We start from the raw sequence: 20,016 nt of genomic DNA, 5'->3' as shown, positions 1-20,016 counted from the left end.
TCCACCTGCACGGAACCGGCCTTGGGGACCCTCAATCAGAACCACGGCCGCCCCTGGAACTGCCTCAAGGTGTGCTGCACTGCTACCAACTCACTCAGCCACCCCCTCTGGGAACCAGTGTGACCCCGGGGACCTAAGGGACAGGAAAACTACGTGTGTTCTCCCCTGACTATGTGTATGCTGGTAACTACACTTGTCCCCACAGCACGGGTTAGCACAGAACAACACAGGAACAAGAGCCTACCTTTAATGGGGGCCTGACGTCTTGCCCCTGGACACAATTACGTAGCACACCCAAAATACTGTAATACAACAATACCCGCCGCACAGACAGAATAAAATATACAGTACTTTGTAAGCTACTTACCAGAGCACACCGCTGCTAGCCAACCAGCCGGTTGCTACAGCACCACAGGAGCCTCCGCTCTACTGAACCTCCTAACTATGTGTGCTCACCTCACACAGGACCGCGCCTACACTCACGAGGCTCCCACGCCTCTATCTCACCACCTCCAGGGCCTTCTGCCCTTCACACCATGGGCCTCTTGCCCAGTTGCACACAGAGCCTTGTGCTCTGCTTAATGGGCCTCAGCCCCCTCTCTACCTCAGGGCTCTGAGCCCACTAACTAGGGCCTTGTGCCCTGCTACCTAGGGGTACTAGCCCTTAACTACTGAGGCCTGTGGCCTCCCTGACTAACTGAGGGCCTTGTGCCCTTTATAGCCTTCGGGCTACCAGCCCCTACTCAGGCCCTCTGGCCTTCCTATGGCCTCTAGGCCACTAACTACCTAAGGGCCTTGTGCCCTTTTATACCTGGGGCTCTCACGCCCCCTGCCTAACTAACAGGGGCTTGTCCCCTTTATCACAAGTATTATGGTCTACTGGCCCACTAACTCATAGGGGCCTAGTGCCCAGGTCCCTGGGCCTTGTGCCCAGGTCCCTGGGCCTTGTGCCCCTAATTTTCTGTGCCAACGGGCCTTGTGCCCGACTGTGGCCACGGGCCTAATGCCCGACTATATGGGGTGTGCTGCGGGCGTGGGCCCGGGAGAGAGTTTGCCTGGCAAGGGCCTTACCTGGTGCTGTCTTCGGGGAGCTTCTCCTGGACTCCTTCCCCGTCTGCCGCTGCTTCCACGCTCTGCCGCCGGCTTCTGGTCTTGATCACGCCGGTCTTCAGGCAGCAGAGGCGCTCTTAGCCCTAACAAGGGCTTTCTGCCGCCACTGCTGGTCTCCGCTGGCTTCTTCTCTTCTGGTCTTGATCCCGCAGCTCTCCGTGACACGTTTTGCTGGTTCTCTCTCCGCCGACAAACTGCCCATGGCGGCGCGCACGCCGACTTAAATAGTCGGTGCCGCGCTAACTTCGTCACGTAGCGTCAACGCGACGCCACGTGATGACATGGCGGGTCCGGATTGGCCCGCCACCATTTTTCATTTTCAAATGGCCGGGAGGTGAGCCCTGATTGGCTCACCGTCCCAGCTGAACCTAGGGAACCGCCGCCGCCCAAGGAACGACAACGGCCCCGGACAGGTAAGCCCTCCACATAAGTACGACCTGCCTACATGGCACTTGCACACTGTAGGATACATACAATACATATGTATATAGTCCCATCAGAATGCACAGAATTTTTTTTTATTATTAAATACATTAACACCTTTTAATAACATAATCATTAATAAAAAAAAGAACATTTTCTTTTATATTTCATTTCTATTTTTTAACATGAAATATATTTAGCAGGATGTTATTAATGCCTACTGCACATAAAATGCATACATACATTTTTGCAGTTGCTCTTGATTGCAAACACATGTTCTGATATGCATACGTGAACGTCATCATTACCAATTGGCACTTACACCTGCCCTGGTGGTGCAAGTTATGATCATGTACCTGAGAGATACAAAGAGCTTGAATCGGACGGATGTGCCTGCACTCAACCGTGGCACACCCTTACTGTACATTGATTACATGCATACGTTCCTTCCCTCCCCTGTTCGGCCCTAGAAATCCTAGGCTGTCAGCAGTGTCCTTTGTGGTCGAAGATGAATTCCATACACTTGCATTCAGTGGAATATAGTCCATTTCTGAGCATGCGCAGAGCAATTTTACACAAAATACAGCACGTATCAGCATTTACGCTCCTCCTTGAATTTATATCAAGCAACTTTTTTTCATTGCAGCCTCGAAAACCTCCATTTGAAGGAGTAAAATGAAGGTGTAATATTACAAAATTCTCTTTCATTTGTATCATACCCTAGAACGCCTCCAAATCTGCTTGTCAATTTCACCCTTTTATCCTAAAGGCTGTCAGATAATAGGGTGTTCATTTTATATGTGTTGGGCTTGTCTGGAAGCCAAGCTATACTGGGGATACCTTTACATTATCAGAGAATTTTCTGTGACCCTTTACACCCAACCCCAAGGCCTTTTTTTTAGGGCTCCCAATTAGAGACCTGCGGTTTAATCATCAAATACACTTAAGGAGGCACTAAAGGCTGCAATATCAGCACTATGTGGGGCATGAAAATCATTCTCTCTACCCTGTCTTGAGACCTTGAAAGGGTTGCATACATTGAAGTGATGGAGGATTGTAGAATCTTTCAGGTGAGTAAGTAGTTTCATTTTGGCCAAGAGCGGTTACCTAGGGATGAGAACATCTTATCACGGAGCCAACTCTCCTCATCTACTCCCTAAATGTTGCCCTTTGTTTTAGATTCAATTGTCTTGTGGGAATGACTATCTTTTTTTTTTTTTGCTGTGTTTTATGGTTATGTTTCACCCATGTTCTTATTTTCATATAGCATTGTACTTGTTCAATATCTTTAAAAAAACAGCAAAAATGTTATACACTGCTGCACATGTGAAGCCTTAATTGTAAGTTGAAAAAAATATATATACAAAAATAAAAATGCAGTATTATATTTCTTTTCTTTATCTAGAGTAATCCAGAAGTTTTACCGGAAAAAGAGATAAAGCAGCTCCCCGGAGCCGTTAAACTTCCTGGGCCAGCAGTCAACCTCTCAGAAATTCAGAATATTAAAAGTGAACTTAAATTCGTACCAAGAGCTGAGGAGCAGTAGTATGACACAAAATGGTGAGATTGTTGGAATATTTAAATTGCACTTATTTAATCTTGTAATTGCAAAATGTTGGAAGTAAGTATGCTTGCTTGATCTTGGTGCCAATAATGTACAGGGTTCATTTATATGAGCACATAAACCAAAGTGTATACAATGGAAATGAAGGTCAATGGCACAGTTGGGAGAAAATGTTTTATGACTCCAACTAAAAGGTTGAGACTTAAATGACCCTTATTTATTTCATTGACCTTTTATGTGTGTATTACTTTTCACTTTATTTTTTTAATGACTGCAGAGCTGTATGTTTGACCCTACTTCACCTATGTCTATGGAGAAGTGATATCCTTATGACTCTCTTCTCCCTGAAGATATCAGAAGTTTCCTTTTCAGCAATAGCCCTGGAATTCCTTTTTCCTGTTGGAGCTATTTAACCCCAGTGTTAGGTGGTACTGTCCCTCCTCCCTTAGGACAGTGACCTGAAGATGGTGACCCCTTGAGCATTGGATATATTTGGCACTTTGCACATGGAGCGTAGAAGCCCACACTTTGGCCTTGCAATAAATATTGCTATATTTGTGTTCAGTGTAGAACTGGTATATGGAAGATATCAAGAGTTGTATTTGGCTGGAAAATGCGGTTATATATACTGATGCTCATTTGTGCAAACAATGTGTCTACTCATAACCAAAAGTGGTATTATGAAGGAGGACTTAAAACTAAGGAGAACTGTATATTGAAAAAACCATATAGAAATACAAGAGAGCTTTGTATTGTACAACAGGGAACACGTGGATCACATTCATTCATCAACTAGTTAACTAGTGGTTTCAGCCACTGCAGATGTGAGCTGACCTTTGCATGCTGGTGCTGGTAAGAAGCTGCCATTCACCTGGTAGACCTGCCAGCATTACTATAGGACAGGGGCTTCAGCTCTGCCGGAAATAATTAACAAACATTTTCTGGCCATCTGTATTTTTTTCCATCTGCAACCTTTACAAAATGTTGTAACCTGTTGCCTGGACTGTATATCTCTCTGTTGTTTATAGGTTCCGCTTCCTGTCCTGATTATTATGCTGAGCCAGCATTGTAGATGTAAGCCTGGCATTAGGTATTCTGTTAAAGGTAGCTGCTAATCCATTTAGAGAAATAATCCAATGAATACAGTTTCCAAGGACATAGAAGCAGGTGTGTACCTAGCGTGACAGTGACAAGGAGATAGCTCTGTTATCTAAGAAATAGTACGCAACTGGCAGATACTCCTTTCCTCAGTGCCAGACATGAAGTTTGAATGCTGGTGCCAGGTGGCTGACAGGGGCTTACCACATGTCGACACTACATCTGCTGTATGATCTCTGGCAACTGTGGCAGAGAGGTTCATTCTTACTTGTATCAAGAGAAATACAATATTCTCAGAACTGGAACAAAATATTGAGGCACTGTAGCTTGCGATAGAATAGTTCCTGTATGTACAATTCATTTTTATGCTGTTGCTGAAGTGTTGTTTTCAAGATCAACAATACATAAAGTACTCTTTATTTTCCAGTGCTTCAATGTTGTGTTCTCTCTTGTTTGGAGACAAGGAGAAAGATTTCTTTAAAGTGTAAAAAGGGAAAATGGTGATGTTGCCGATAGCAACTAATTAGATCTATCTATCATTTTCTGGAATGTACCAGATAAAAGATAGCTATAATCTGATTGGTTGCTATGGGCAACACATTCACGTTTTCTTTTAGAAGTTTTAGTACATCTACCCCATGGATAGGATTTGGAATATTTTATGCTGTTTCAGTAATTTTGTTGGCATATTGCTATACCTTAAGTTCACATTTATGATTGATTCTTGTCCACTAAAATTGTTGCCTATCATATATGCTGCATACTTCTGGAATTAATTTCCCTCTGGATAATTGTTCTTGACATTTTTCTAAGAAATCCAAAGTGCATTATTAGATATCAATCTCCTACGTACACCTACATGCTAAATATGGTCAGCTACTCATCTATAGCCAGGGTGTGTATATTTGCACAATGTGAGATATTGATGAAAACTGTTTAAAGGTGGTCCCATTGCAACTAATCACATTCTATCTGTCATTGTTCTAGTGGAGTTTAAAAAAAGAAAACAAGCATCTAATGGGTTGCTATGTGCAACACCACATTTTTGTCCTTAACATCCTTTTTGATAAATTCCCTTATTGATTAAAAGGAGAAATAAATCGCTTATAGTCAGCAACATTATTATTATTTACAGCTTGCCAATACAGTTGGCAAACTTGACAGAAAATGTGCAACAGTTTGTCACATCTAAAAAATTGTAACTGATCATTTTTAAGAAGTAGGTTGTATAAGTATTCTTTCATATAGAGGTGTTTCTAACAGGACCTTCAAATCATAACTTTGTGCTGTAGAGGGACTTTTTTCCCCTCACTATCTAATTCTGTCTCCTACCACAAGTCTCTATTCCTCTCCTCACATCAGGTCACTCACTGCCACAAAATCATAACATTTATCTTCTAAAATACTCTGTGCTGTTGTAAACACTGGAAGGATCCTGTTGGCTATAGAGTGTTTTATCCCCGCCAAATTTAAAAGGTGAGCACACAGATAAACAGAAAAGGAAAACCAACAATAAAAAGGTATTCAAATACACCTTAAAATTAAAACTAAAATTGTGAAGGAGCTTCTATATCGCCGCTGATGAAGCAGTCGCGGTGGGCGGAGCTTGAGCCATACATAATGGCCACTAGCATTCCACTGCTATTTACATGCGCCAAACTTACGCGCAGATTAAGATATGAACTGGCTAAAAGCCAGAGCATTGCAACCAAAGAAATTGTCTCTCATATGTGGCTCCACAGTAAGTTAGGTTCAAACAAAGGAAAAACATGTGCTTACAAGACAGGAAGTTACAGCTAAGAAACACAGATCAGTGAGTCATCATTGCAGGCAGTGTCCAGTTGTGTTGTTGTGGTAAAGGTCACAACCCCCATCTGAAGCAATGCATTCTGGGTAAAGGTTTATAAGCCACTGAAGCAGGCAAAACAGTCCTCTTTTGACCACACCACATACACACCTGTAAGTTGAGACATCTCTTCTACCTGGAGCCTACAGGACACACACACTCCATAGTAAGCTTATACCCTATCTGTCTGTATCGCTGCCTACATCTTATATATCCATCTATTTCTATTAACTTGCTTGCATGTATTTCTATTACCTTTCCTCTGAATCTTTATCTGTTTATTTACATTATATGTATTCTGGCTACAACTTATAATATAATTTGCTTGCACATATATGTAAAGTTTATATCTTTTTCTATTACTTTCTGTATCTTTAAGTAACCTTTTCACACATGCTTTACAAAGGCTAGCTTATTCCCCCATCTCAGGAATGCTTACTATCTACACTACAATGGACTCTAGCTCCTCCCCATCTCTTTCTCTCGCTATATGCTTGGCATGTATTATCCTTCAGGTCTGACCACATGTCACACACATGCACTATGCAACCTTCTTATATCACTCTCTCATTTATCTCATATATTTATCTCTCTCTCATTTAATCTTTCTTTATCTACCACTTAAACAAGAAAGGCAAGAAAAAGGAGTAAATGTTCTCCGGGACAAACCATGTTTCAATGGAAGGGGTGCAAATGAATTTATTATTTTGCACACAAGATAAATACTGGCAGTTTTTTCATCTAGCACACAAATACTTGATAGATTTATTTTTACACTGAAATTTAAAGTTGAACAAGGACATGCCCTACCCCAACTATAAATCTGTGCCTACATTTTAACTTTACCTCCCCCTCAAATGCAACATGGTTTTGCCCAAATTCAAAGTTACTCCTTTTTTAGGCTTTGCTCTCCTTAATGACTCAGGCCCATACTCTTTACACATTTAAACACACGAACATGCTCTCTCTTTCTCCTCTTACATCTAAACACACGCTACACAAAAGAGCAATTCTGACCACACACTCCTATATATTTCTGTCTTACAGCATATACACTAATATATATATATATATATATATATATATATATATATAAAACACAACAGTATAGGATATTATATACTTACTTCTGAAGTGTTAACATCATGTCTGTAGAATCTATTATGTATTATCTGTATTGTATGTATGCATTTATTTATTGTATATTTGATTATCTTTGTAAAGTAAAAGACATGTATCTTTATGCCTGTTTTGTATGTTTAGATGGCTTGAATGAATAGGATGAATGGATGTTTATATTGATAATGCAGAATGGTGAGGTAAATTATAGATTGGTATTTATTTAGCGATTAACACATAATGGTGGGCTATCTAACATGGAGGTCAATAGATGTGTAATATTTAGGCGATATATATATATATATATATAGCCTTGTCAAAAGAGCGTCAGTCGCTCTTATGGATTTCTAGTTGGGATGCGCAAGCATAACAACTGGGATACCTTGTTTATGGTTGGCATGGTACAAGACGAAAGCTCAAAAGGTTGTGTGAAATAATGCCTCTAAAGTACATCTGAGATGTCACGGGTGCGTATTATTCGACGTGACTAAAATAGCAAAAAAGATGCAAATTGCATTATATTCCAATAATTAATGAGATTAGTTATTAATAAGATCAAAGGCATTGCATCATTATTATGGCAGAACACAGGATCCTACAATAAAAATAAAACTCTATTAAGTCGGGAACACTTTTGCTTGGTTAATATAATTTTTGCCTATCTGGTAAATAACATTCATCTAGGTCTGCTACTAATAAACTGTATTATATTATTAATTATAGCATTGAGAAACACAGTTGTCCACTGAAGTGTTTAATCAAAATAGAATACATCCATAAAAACCTGAACACATAAAAATAAAATACTACGATATATGGTACATTAGGGAAGTAGAGAGAACATTTGCTGCTCACAGGGCAGAATCTGCATGCTTTAACTGTCATACATCATATCTTTTCAAAGTGTTGCCTCTGTCAATCATGATAATCTCTCTATGTCGCAGATGTCATTTTTTCCTAGTCTCAAAAACATTCTCTGAAATTACTAGCTAGGGGTCACCTCTCTTTAGAACCACAATACATATTTGCCAGCAGTGAAGGTGCTGAATACAAAATTGTTAAAGCTGCAGTGTATGTTGATTTCTTTTTCAAATACCCTTAAGTGAATACACTTGCCTAGGTTTGTCAAGCAGCGCCGTTTTACATTAGATTAAGACACATCAATTGGTCAATAGAATATCATTTGAGGATGTATTCAGAAGCAATTACATCACACTAATTGTTTTTACAGGATAGGTGTAAAATGTAATTATTATTATTTTTTTAAATGTATGGGGTCCAACACTGCCCCCCCCCTTTGATTTTGCAATTACCAGCACAAGGCTGGACTAGAGGGACCCCATGCACTTTTTAAAGAAAATATTTTTAACACTGTATGGAGCCGGTGGATCTGGTGTCTGTAGTGCACCCGGACCCGCAGGCTACTGCAGGTGCTCATAGGTACATACTTACCTGCAGCATCCTGTGTAGTAGGGCTGAGCAGAGCAGCCCTGCACCTGAATTCAACAGGGCACGGATCTTGAGATCCTTGCCTTGATGAATTCTGGTGAAAGGAAAACCTATTTACATGTGCATAATATTGAATGCGGGTTGTGTTCAGAATATGTGCCTTGATAAATCAGGCCCATATTGTTTAGGGTTTTTTTTTGTGTAAAATGCTTTATTGAAAGATGTTAGCTTTGTGAAAGGGCTTTTTGGAAGGGAGAGGACTGAGTGCAGCCCACAGACTGTTTGAAATTCCAGGTATAAACAGCAACAATAAGAATGTTATTTATCATCCTAATCAGTATTCTGGCAGCCAAGTGTTTCTTTGTTATTGGAGACTGTTACCACTGACCAATTGCATTCTTTATGCTGAATGGTTTGAAATTTCCATTAAAGGTATTAGCCACTGTGTTTCACAAGTGCATTGTCTCAAGTCCATTATACATTCTCAAGTGTACTTAATATTTGTGTTTGTATGTTATCAACATTATATTAACTGAATTAATATATTAGAATTCAATAAATTATTCAATAAACTATCAATAACTACTGTCTAGTTGCATCTACATTTTAGTTTCCATCATACTAATTTTCAGTGTCAAAATAAAATCCAGAATATATATATATATTTTTTTCTGGTGAATCAATGGACGTTGCATCTAGTAGTAGCTACTAATCCAATCCCTCTTCACTGTCTACACCTACTTTTACCTGTATTTGAACAGAGTTTATTCTGATGGATCAAGCTTAAAAAACAGCACGAGTGAAGAATCTCTGGGCTCCAGAATGTAGCCCTGAATGCACTTATTACTGATATTTCAATTGCTTTTTAAAGCTGCACTGCCACCTAGGAAAATCTTTCCCTCGGTGCCCCACACACTAGTCATAGCTCTGGGGGTTGCTTCATACATCTATTTATCCCAGTGGTCCTCTATTGCTCTCAGTCCCTACCGATCATTTAAAGTTGGTTAATAAAATTAAAAACACTGAATGTAGTAGACCCAGTCACCTTTTTTATTTTTTAAGTGGTAGTGCAGCTTAAAATGTTCTAAAAATGAAAACGGCAACCTGCCTATGGAAGGGAGACCAGTGTCTAGTAAGTAGAGGGATGAGAGAGGAAAGAAGCAGCAAAACAGGCCATTTGTGTGCTGAGTGCCTCCCCTGTCATCGGGAGGCACACAGCTAAGAGGAAGAAGGCAATCTGTGGCTGACTGAACCAAAGGGGAAGAGAATGAGTAATGCCAGTCTCTCTCATAATCCTGTCAGTCTGTCACGTGAGTTTGTCTGTCTGTCCTGTCAATGTGTCAGTCTGTCCTGTTAGTGTGTCTGTTTTATCACTGTGCCTTCCTGTTATGTCAGTGTGTCACCCAATCCTGTCAGTGTGTATGTCTGTCCTATTAGTCTGTCTCTTAGTTCTGTCAGTGTGTCTCTCTGTCTCATCAATGTGTCTGTCTGTCCAGTCAGTGCGCCTCCCAGTCTTGTTAGTATGTCTGTCTGTCCCATTATAATGTCTGCAGGTCCCATCATTGTGTCTCCTAGGCCTCTCAGTGTACTTCCCAGTCACTGGGCAGCATTGTGACAGTACTACTCATGGGGTGGGCACATGTCAGGAGGCCCGTCATTTCAGGGGGCTATGATCGGACCCGCAGCTATTACTGTAACTGTAATCTTTTAGGGCCTTGAAGAATTCAAACACACTGTCAGTATTCGATCACACTGCACCTAAAGGTTGGAACAACAAGTGTCACAACCATGTTGTCATAATGCCGAGATGTGCAGCTGTCAGTGTAATTGAGTGATCACTGCACCTCCTCACCAGTAATAGGCATATTCTCTCTATGCCCATAATAATTTTACAAGGTCTGAGAAGGAAAATATCCATGTGTGCACATTTAATATTCAATCAGAGAGTCTGCTGGACAGAGTAAAGCGAACTCTGAATCTTTGATATTAGCCACCATAACTCTTAAATCTGCATATGGCTCGTAGAGTCATACAGTAAATACCACTGAATATTCACTTGAAGTTTTAGAACTAATTCAACTCATCTCTCAAGGAGAGGTGGGCCAGGGTCAAAATTTGCCAGGGGGCCCTTAACTCTTATGAGCCCCCTGGAAAACCTGTTTGAAAAACTAAGGGATGTCATTGCAACATCGCTTATCCGGCTTGGACTCTCCTGAGGATATGTCATTTGTGATAATGCCACCAATATTGTGAGAGCATTTTTTGGTCTTATGCTCAGGCATGACAATGGCCTTCTTCTTATCACTAGTAAGAACTACTTCCACTGGTGCAGGACTTACACAAACAACATCATCCTCATCAACATCCTCATTAGCACCGTTGTCAGCTTCACAAATATCCCCCTTATCCTGTTGCAAAAACAAAGTGGTATCCTCAATTTGTGTATCACCGGCTTCACTAACAGGCATACAGCTGACCACCTGTCTGGAAAACTAAGGGATGTCATTGCAACATGGCTTATCCCGCTTGGATACTCCTGAGGATATGTCATTTCTGATAACGCCACCAATATTGTGAGAGCATTACAGTTGTGTGAAATTCATCACATTCCCTGTTACATACCTCCCAATGACCCAATTGAGGATGAAATGTGCTGATTTGAGGGGGATGTTCCACATGACATTTGTCCCAAATCCAGGGCAGCTGGGAGGTGTGCCCCATTGACAGGCACTCTTTCAATGCCACATGTGGCAGCATTGTAGGAGAGACTTTGCACGCCCCAACATGATGTGACCCCGTGTAACATGACCACACCCCTCTCTTATGAACAAAGTCAGATGATATGATACAGGTAAACCAAAATATGTCAAGGAGGGATCAGGCATAACACACTCTGAAGAAAGAGGGGCTAAAAGGTTTGGCTTTTTTCACCATGAGGTAGATGAGACACTCAACTTGGTTGGTACCATTATGAAGATGAGGACCACAGTTTACCTTCCAACCTCCCTTAATGCCTCTATGCAGGGTATTCAATAAAAGTGGAGGAATGTTCTTAAAATTTCTTTGATGAATCCACTAAACATTTATTTGCCATATTGTAGTTAAAAGTATTTATTTAAGATGTAAAACAACTATTTGGTCATTTTTATGTTTCTTTAAAAAGTCATTTTTCAGAAAAATAGACTTTAATTATTATCATTCTTTATTGACTGGATCATTTTCTAAATTTTTTATATGGAGTACTAATTCAATCAGAAAAAGTTAGGTAACAGAACCTAACGCAATATGTGTATTCTATAAAGGTGAATATTTTGTGCCGTTAACTAAACCACACTGACTTTTTATTCATTAGCATAAAAATAAGTGAATATGGTGATAAGTCATAGAATATGGAGTGCAAAGAACAATAATCAGAATGACAAGTGGAGGCAAAATGTTCAGTATTCCTCTGTAGTAGCAATGGTTCATACATATGTTGTGTGGAGTTTGTATGTTCTCCCTGTGTTTGCGTGGGTTTCCTCCGGGTGCTCCGGTTTCCTCCCACACTCCAAAAACATACTGGTAGGTCAATTGGCTGCTATCAAAATTGACCCTAGTCTCTTTCTCTCTCTCTGTCTGTGTGTGTGTATGTTAGGGAATTTAGACTGTAAGCTCCAATGGGGCAGGGACTGATGTGAATGAGTTCTCTGTACAGCGCTGCGGAATCAGTGGCGCTATATAAATAAACGATGATGATGATGATGATATGTTGTTAAGATTTATGTGTTTTTGCAACAAGCTATAATGAATAAAGACTGCAATGTAACTACTGATACTTAAATCTTTACTAAATTACTTAAATAATTACATACAATGTAACATTATATCATTTTATTTGTAGGTGTGATATCTGAAGAAGGAACGCAGATGTGGAAGAGTGACGCAGTGGAATATTTTTTATATTTGTATAAAGACTGTATACTACCTATATGCTGTTTACCTCCACATTGCAGCAAATAACTTATTTGTACATTTATATTGATTCTGCATAGATCAGATTTATTCATGAAAAAGTATTGATATGTTCAAATCTGGATTGTATTCTGTATTCTATTTTAAGAAATAACGAGTGACCGTATGTCAAGAACCATAGGTTGGAATTAAAGCTAATAATAAAAACAATTGTTTTACATGAGATGATATTGAAAATCAATGACATTTCTAAGATGTTTGTGACTAATATCAAATCATTATAGCTGGATAGATAGCATTATTGGTTAGGGATAAGGGAAATTGTAAGACTAAAAAGAGATTGCAATAGGGCAGGGCTGGACATCCAGGTTTTGTGACACTACAAGCCCCAGTATGCTTTGCCAGATGGTTACCAGCTGATTACTGTCAGGGTATGCTGGAACTTGTAGTTTCGCAAACACCTGAGGAGCCACAGGTTGTCCAGGGCTGCAATACAGCACCATGGGAGATTTAGTTGAGCAAATGCTGATCGTAAATGGCACCCATATTTGTTCTTTAGTAATTAGTATACCGCAAGGTCCGCAAGTAAATTTGATTTACATGAACTTGATGTCTCAACCTATAAACTTGTACCAAAGGTGTTCCGATAATGAGACAACTTGAGGCAGCTGTCTCAGGCAGTGAATATGGAGGCAGCAAAATTTATGGAATTCTGCCTATGATGTTGAGAAGAGGTTTCTACCTTAATGGCAGATCTAACCATTATTTAATAAACAACATTTGTCTTTTACAGTGTATACTACATCAATACATATGTTAATGCATACTTGTCAACTTTTCCTCGTTGGCTTCAGGTAGATCCTGGGGAAGGTGGGCGTGTCACAATTTTGGCCAATTACAGTAGGGGGTGGGCTAAGATGATGCAATATTTGCGTCATTAAACCCTGCCCCGCCACTTATCTATTATGGGGGCTAGAACCAGGAGGTTGCCCTGCTCTCCCGGGAGGTCTCCCAGAAATACGAGAGTCTCCCGGACATTCCGGGAGAGTAGGCAACTATTTGTTAAAGAACAGCAGTTAATGAATCTCTACAGACTGAAGTGTCTTTTACATTTTTGTCTCCATTACTGAAGTCATGTTGTCTTACCTGTCAGTCTTTGATTAAATCTTGGTCTTCATGAAAATGGCCACCTCCATAGGCATCAATCCATGGACATAGGACACAATTTCTGAACTGTGTCATCATGCCACAGATGGTGAAGCCAACCACGTCTTGTACTGGCTCAGCATCAGGGAGAATGACAGACTCTTCAGGGAGTGAGGGAGATCACTCCTATTTCAGGGAGTCTCCCTGACATTCAGAGGGAGTTGGCAAGTATGTGTTTGTGGGATAGATAAAACTCCTTAGTTTGAGAAACCCAGAACAATTGTTTGTTTGTTAATGACCAATATGAATGCCCACAAAGGTTTTAGTTGTGTCACATTCACTTTAGATTATCTATTTCAATTAAAACAAGGATGGTATTTTGTAGTTTCTGAATATGATAAGTGCCATGTCAATTTCTACCTCAGGCAGTGGAATAGTTACACTAACCTTTGTCAAAATCCCATAGTTCCTCCTTTGCAGAGTATTCCTTTTATTTTTTTTCAGCTATAATTTGCAGACTTTGAGCTTCATAGACTCTCTAGAGATATTAATTATGCTGCAACATTCCATCTGCCCCATGGCCAATTGCAGAGTAGAGATGAGTAAATTAGCATTGCAATCCGGTTTTGTGGTGAAACACGCCATTTCATAGAGATGCCAAGTTTTGGTGACACAATCATCATTTCACAATGTATTTGTAAATTCACATTTTGCGAAATGTATAACGTATAAATAGAGCTGGGGCTATTGCAGTTTCAATTCACTCTGCTCTTTGGTGTGGTTTGAATAGTTTGCTGTAGAAATATGCAAAATTCTGCGCCAAAATGAAAAACGAGGCAACAATCCCACTGAATGGTTTTGAAGTTTTCACCTATCTCTATTACAGAATATCTCATACAAAAATGAAAGATAATAAAATTGGTTTTAAATGGTTTTACTCATTTTTGTAGAGTAGGTTTGTTTAAAAAACTCATAAATCAAATCTTGTGTATAACACAATCCATCCCTAACAGATGACATAAAAGATGCTCAGAAGGGTACAAGTCCTCTATTGAGCATCACCCTGGAAATGGGGCAGGGCTATAGCTTTATATTTAATATGCACTAATCCACGCAACAGAATTGTTCTGTATATGTTCGTGGATTCAAACATAGCGACATGACTGAGACAGTTTGGAGAGGAATAATGGACTTGCTATACTTTGCGATCCAGCACAATATTAATCTCTGTTTGGTCATTTAATTATAGGTTCCGTTAGCTGCAGAAAGGAGTAAGTAGTCCAACACACTTTACTGATTAATAAAGACAGGGTAAAACTAAAATGCACATTTTAACCTCAGCTTCATGTTTTTGTTTTAATTGCTCTTTATAAACTGTACTTTAAAGAACTTTTTTTTCACTTCATGCATTAGTACAAATTAGATGCAAATTAGCAGCGCTGCATTTGAAATCCAACTGTACTAGACCGTGCAAAGTGCTTAAAAGCAAATTACATAAACAAAAAGGAATTGAAAAAATACAATAAGGAAATAACGAAATGGCAATTTGCACATTTTCAGTGCTAGTTTTGCATTTCTAAAACACACTTCTATTACAGGATAAGAACATAAATGAAAAATATGAAAGGATCCAATGCCAAACAGTCTCACAACCATATTCTAGACAACAAACACACACACTGTGTAAAGACTATTTCAAATGGTTCATCCTAACAAAAGAAGACATTTTATACCAAAATCACTGTAGTGTGTGAATGAAAATAAAGCTTCTTTTGTAAATACATTATTGAGAAGTGATGAATAAAATGACCTATTCGAAAACTTGACCCTTATGCCCACACACATTCACATACTTTATTACACAGTAGTTAAACCATTACAAAGTAGGACCAGAGGCAGCAGCGGGCTGGGCTGGGGGGCAGGGGGGCATCTGCCCCACGGGCTGGTCCCTTATTGGGTTAGCTTGGACTGGGTCACTGGGCCACCAGCATTTTTTTCCTCTTTTAAATGTTCCAAATAGGCTGCTGAATCGACTCTTAAGTTCCCCAGGGCTTATATTTGCCAGCCCTCCCCTGACCAGAGGAAATACTAAATGAGGCATCTCCAAAGAGCAGTCATGGGCAACTGGTGGCACTAGGGCCGCATACAGACCACCGAACCTTCACCTGCGGTTCCCAACTCCTATCTGCTTTTTTTTGGTATAGCTTGTAACACTTGTTTATCTTATATTAAAATGCATTCTGACATGTTATTACATAGGGGTGTCTCTGTAATAGATTTACTTTATGTATGTATAACTTATTACTGAGATTACAAGTAATGTGTGGTCCATCCTGCAATAGTGAATAAGATTTTTTTAGACTTCAAATGAAGCAAGGGCTGCTATTGACATAATGTCTGAAATTCACATAGAATAACTTTTTGCTGTGGGGAGCTGCAACAATATCTAGGACACTTGTATAACTATTTTAAGCACACACCGGTTAGAAGTGTACTAACATTAGATTATGCTATTATTCTTAGAAATATATAGATGACATTTATTTTCAACTCAGTAATTGCTAGTTCCTGACGACTGAAAAGTCACAGAATATCTCCACAGCTATTGTAGTGCATGTGCTTATAAAGAGACAAAATATGGCAAAACCAAACCCAGAGAGACTAGACCCAATACAAATATAGAAAATACGTGACACACACTTCTAAATAACAAGGTTACTACAAAGTGACTTGTTTAATAATGGCACTGGAATTTGAAAGAATAATTTCAGAAATTTAGCACGTGACCTCTTAACATGAATCTGTTAATAACTTAAATATATTTAGCTTACAATGAAAGTTTTATCTCAGTTCCAGAATCCGAACCATGTGATAAGAGCATAAGGTTTTATTAGAAGTTATGTGATGTAATGTATGCTGTGGAGACCTTATATAAACATGTAGATATATTGATGATGTACAAATATTTCCTTTACATAATATTCAGCAATGGCAGGTTACCATTTATTCATATATATATATATATATATATATATATATATATATATATATATATATATATATTAATACACTTGGGTTTTGTATTTTCATACATATTGCAAATGCACTACTGGTATTAATTTTAACATTATTATTATATTTAAATTTAGGTTAAAACAACCTTACCTTGGATACAATGGGCCTTATTCATTAAGGAAAATAAGGCAAACAAAGTACTAAATTTTCTCCTGGACAAAACTATGTTACAATGCAAGGGGTGCAATTAGTTTATTATTTTCCACATAAGAAAACACTGGCTGTTTTTTCTTGCAACAAATACTTGTAAGCTTTATTTGTACACTGAAATTTAAAGTTGATCTAGAACATGCCTTATCCCAACTATAAATCTGCCATTACATTTTAAATTTGTCTCCCCCTCCAATGCAACATGGTTTTGCTAAGGTGCAAAGTTACTCATTTTTTGCTTTCCTTTCCTTAATAAATCAGGTCCACTTTGTGTTTGTACATATGATGTATAATGTGTATAATATACAATTCACACTCAGCTAATAACTAATTGTTCTATGCCACGCAGTGACATCATAGTGACTGTTTATGATGTAAGTCAGTCACATGATCAGCCTAATCTGCTGTTACATCAGCCTGTCTACATTTCACCACTGAGTGTGCTTCCTTACAGGGAAACAATGAATGCTTTGTGGACTCAAATCTAGGCTCCAGTAAAGGTGTTTCAGTCAATTGTGACCTCAAAGCTAACACTGTGCCGAATTCAAACTTTTTAATTACATTTCAAATTAATTATTCTGAAGTATGTATAGAAGGGTATATTATTTTACATTGACTATAGATTCACAACCATTATCATATGTATGTTGCCTGCATAGATATGAGACATCTGATTACAGTTTCCAGGGACAATACTCAGGTACATCAATGTGCAGATAAGAGGAAATCAGTTGATAAATTGAACTTGTGCAAAACAGTATTTTTTTAAAGTGTTCTATTATGAATGAAAAATTCCATTTAAATATGTTATTGAAAAATATTTAACATGACCAGGTAATTTTCACCACCAAAGGGACCCGGTTATTGCCAGGTATTAATTTGTAATTGAAACAATAAGAAAAAGTAAACTAGATAAGTTTCATTAAATATGAGTTATTTAAATATCAGTGGATGTACTGTTAATGTATTACCATATAGCATGTAATAGAGCCTGTATTATAAGTAGATCTGCACAGCTAGTAAAAGGTGTATAGATATTTTATATATTTTAAAAACCAAGCAGGGGTCACGGTGGAGCACCTAATGCTACTGGGCCATGGTGCAGTTGTTGCCACTGCTACCTCTATTATTACATCATTGTGGTGATGGATATTTAGAAGCAGAATCATTTTTGGTGTTTTGCAGTTGGGTGCAGGTAATGGTGGGAGCATAATGCCTGAGAATAACGCATAGTGGAGAGTTGAAGCCAGGTTCAGGCTGGATAACATTGGATAGTTTCAGCCAGTTGTAGGCACCCTGCTACTTTGAAGGACCTCACATACAGCTTATTATTCCTCCAGAGAGCCGCACATCCCGTTTTGTTAAAATTTTGCTTAAAATATAAATAGATTATTAAATAAAGATGAGTAAAATTAAATCATTTTATATTTATTAATATTTTGCCTACAGACTGGGAAGCTCCGTTGCGGTGTATACTGTTACTAGCATGAGCCAAAGCTAATGAGGATCCTAACAGGGTGTTTGGAACTGTCAGTAGTGGGCTTGGGATTGGCCAGACACCATCAGCAGTAGCAATTGTGCCGGTAGTTGCACAGTATTGCAACTGATATCTCTATCTATCTATCTATCTATCTCTTTATATATATATATATATATGTATATATATATAAAAACAAAACATATATTTCTATGTAGTCTCTGATGTATAGCACAACAGTGTTTGATGCTTCAAAGTACATTTTCCTGTTAAGTTATATTTACTTCCAGACCATAGCTTATTGGATACTTAAAGCATCCATAGTTGTCAATCCAGTTTTGCTATATAGCAAGCAGTGCCTGCTGCCTAAATGTACATTTTTCCTGGCAGGTTATATTCCATCAGCAATGCCACAGCCTACTAGCTAATGTAGGTATTTACTTTCAGAAAATATATGATACATAGGAAATTGTATTGGTGTTGTAGCGTAACACTTTCTCCTTTACATTATGACGTTAATGAATGCTCTTTCACAAGCAAAGAGCTGAAAACCCCAAACTTCTGATCCCTGGTGATGTCAGCAGACGATGACCCTTTCCTCTAAGCAGCTACACTACTCTGTTCATAATGCAACCAACTGAACAGTTTTCTCTCCTGCTTCCAGAATCCAAAGCTAAACACAGAGACATAGAGTAGAGGCTCTCCGAGGTTCAAGTCTATGGCACATTCATTGTCTACCAGTAAGGAGGCACTGATCCTTTCATTCAGTGGTGAAATGCAGGCAGGTTGAGTTGTAACAGCTGGCTGGCTGATTATGTGACTGACTTACATCATAAACACACTTTGTGATGTCACTTAACAGTAGAGATGGGCGGGTCCGGTTCCTTCGAGAACCGAATCCATCCGAATATCGCCTATCCGAGTATGGAGCCGAGTAGCTCTGTACTCTCCCGCCCGCTCCGAATCCAAATTGAGGCCGAATGTCATCGTGACGTCGTCGGATCTCGGGACTCGGTTCTCGCGATACTTCAAGATTATAAATACACGCCTCCACAGCAATCCATCACCATTTGACAGAGGGAGAGAGCAGGGTGTAGTCACAGGCTGATTAGAGCAGGGACAGAGAATACAATATTGTGATTCCAATTGTACTACCAAAAATCGCTAGAGAAGAGAGGAGGATAGAGAATTTATTTTTTTTTTCAATATTTTGCAGTCAAAGTTTTTTTGGGGTCTCCCCCATATTTGTGCACAAATATTTCTGGCTGTGAAAATTACTATCTGTCAGCAGTATCTACCAAATACTTTTTAGCACTCCCCGGTGCTTTTGGGGTCTCCCCCATATTTGTGCACAAATATTTCTGGCTGTGAAAATTATAATCTGTCAGCAGTATCTAGCAAATACTTTTTAGCACTCCCCAGTGCTTTGGGGTGTCCCCCATAATTGTGCACAAATATTTCTGGCTGTAAAAATTACTATCAGTCAGCAGTATCCAGCAAATACTTTTTAGCACTCCCCAGTGCTTTTGGGGTGACCCCCATAATTGTGCATAAATATTTCTGGCTGTGAAAATTACTATCTGTCAGCAGTATCTAGTAAACACTTTT

The 20,016-nt window shown here is 39.1% G+C and overlaps 1 protein-coding gene across 1 annotated transcript in view; it reads left to right on the top strand.

The window, feature by feature from the left end:
* Positions 1-12,783, top strand: part of SMPX (small muscle protein X-linked) — a 59,677-nt gene extending 46,894 nt beyond the window's left edge. Inside the window, exons 4-5 of the mRNA XM_075196564.1 lie at positions 2,939-3,093; positions 12,490-12,783. Of these exons, the coding sequence (XP_075052665.1) occupies positions 2,939-3,079 (141 nt within the window). The 3' untranslated portion in view covers positions 3,080-3,093; positions 12,490-12,783. The remainder of the gene's footprint in view (positions 1-2,938; positions 3,094-12,489) is intronic.
* The last annotated feature ends 7,233 nt before the right edge of the window (positions 12,784-20,016 follow it).

This window comes from Mixophyes fleayi, chromosome 2 (assembly GCF_038048845.1).
Source record: "Mixophyes fleayi isolate aMixFle1 chromosome 2, aMixFle1.hap1, whole genome shotgun sequence".
Lineage (NCBI taxonomy): Eukaryota > Metazoa > Chordata > Amphibia > Anura > Limnodynastidae > Mixophyes > Mixophyes fleayi.
Note: the sequence above shows the minus strand (reverse complement) of the source record. Positions and strands in the feature narration are given on the sequence as shown.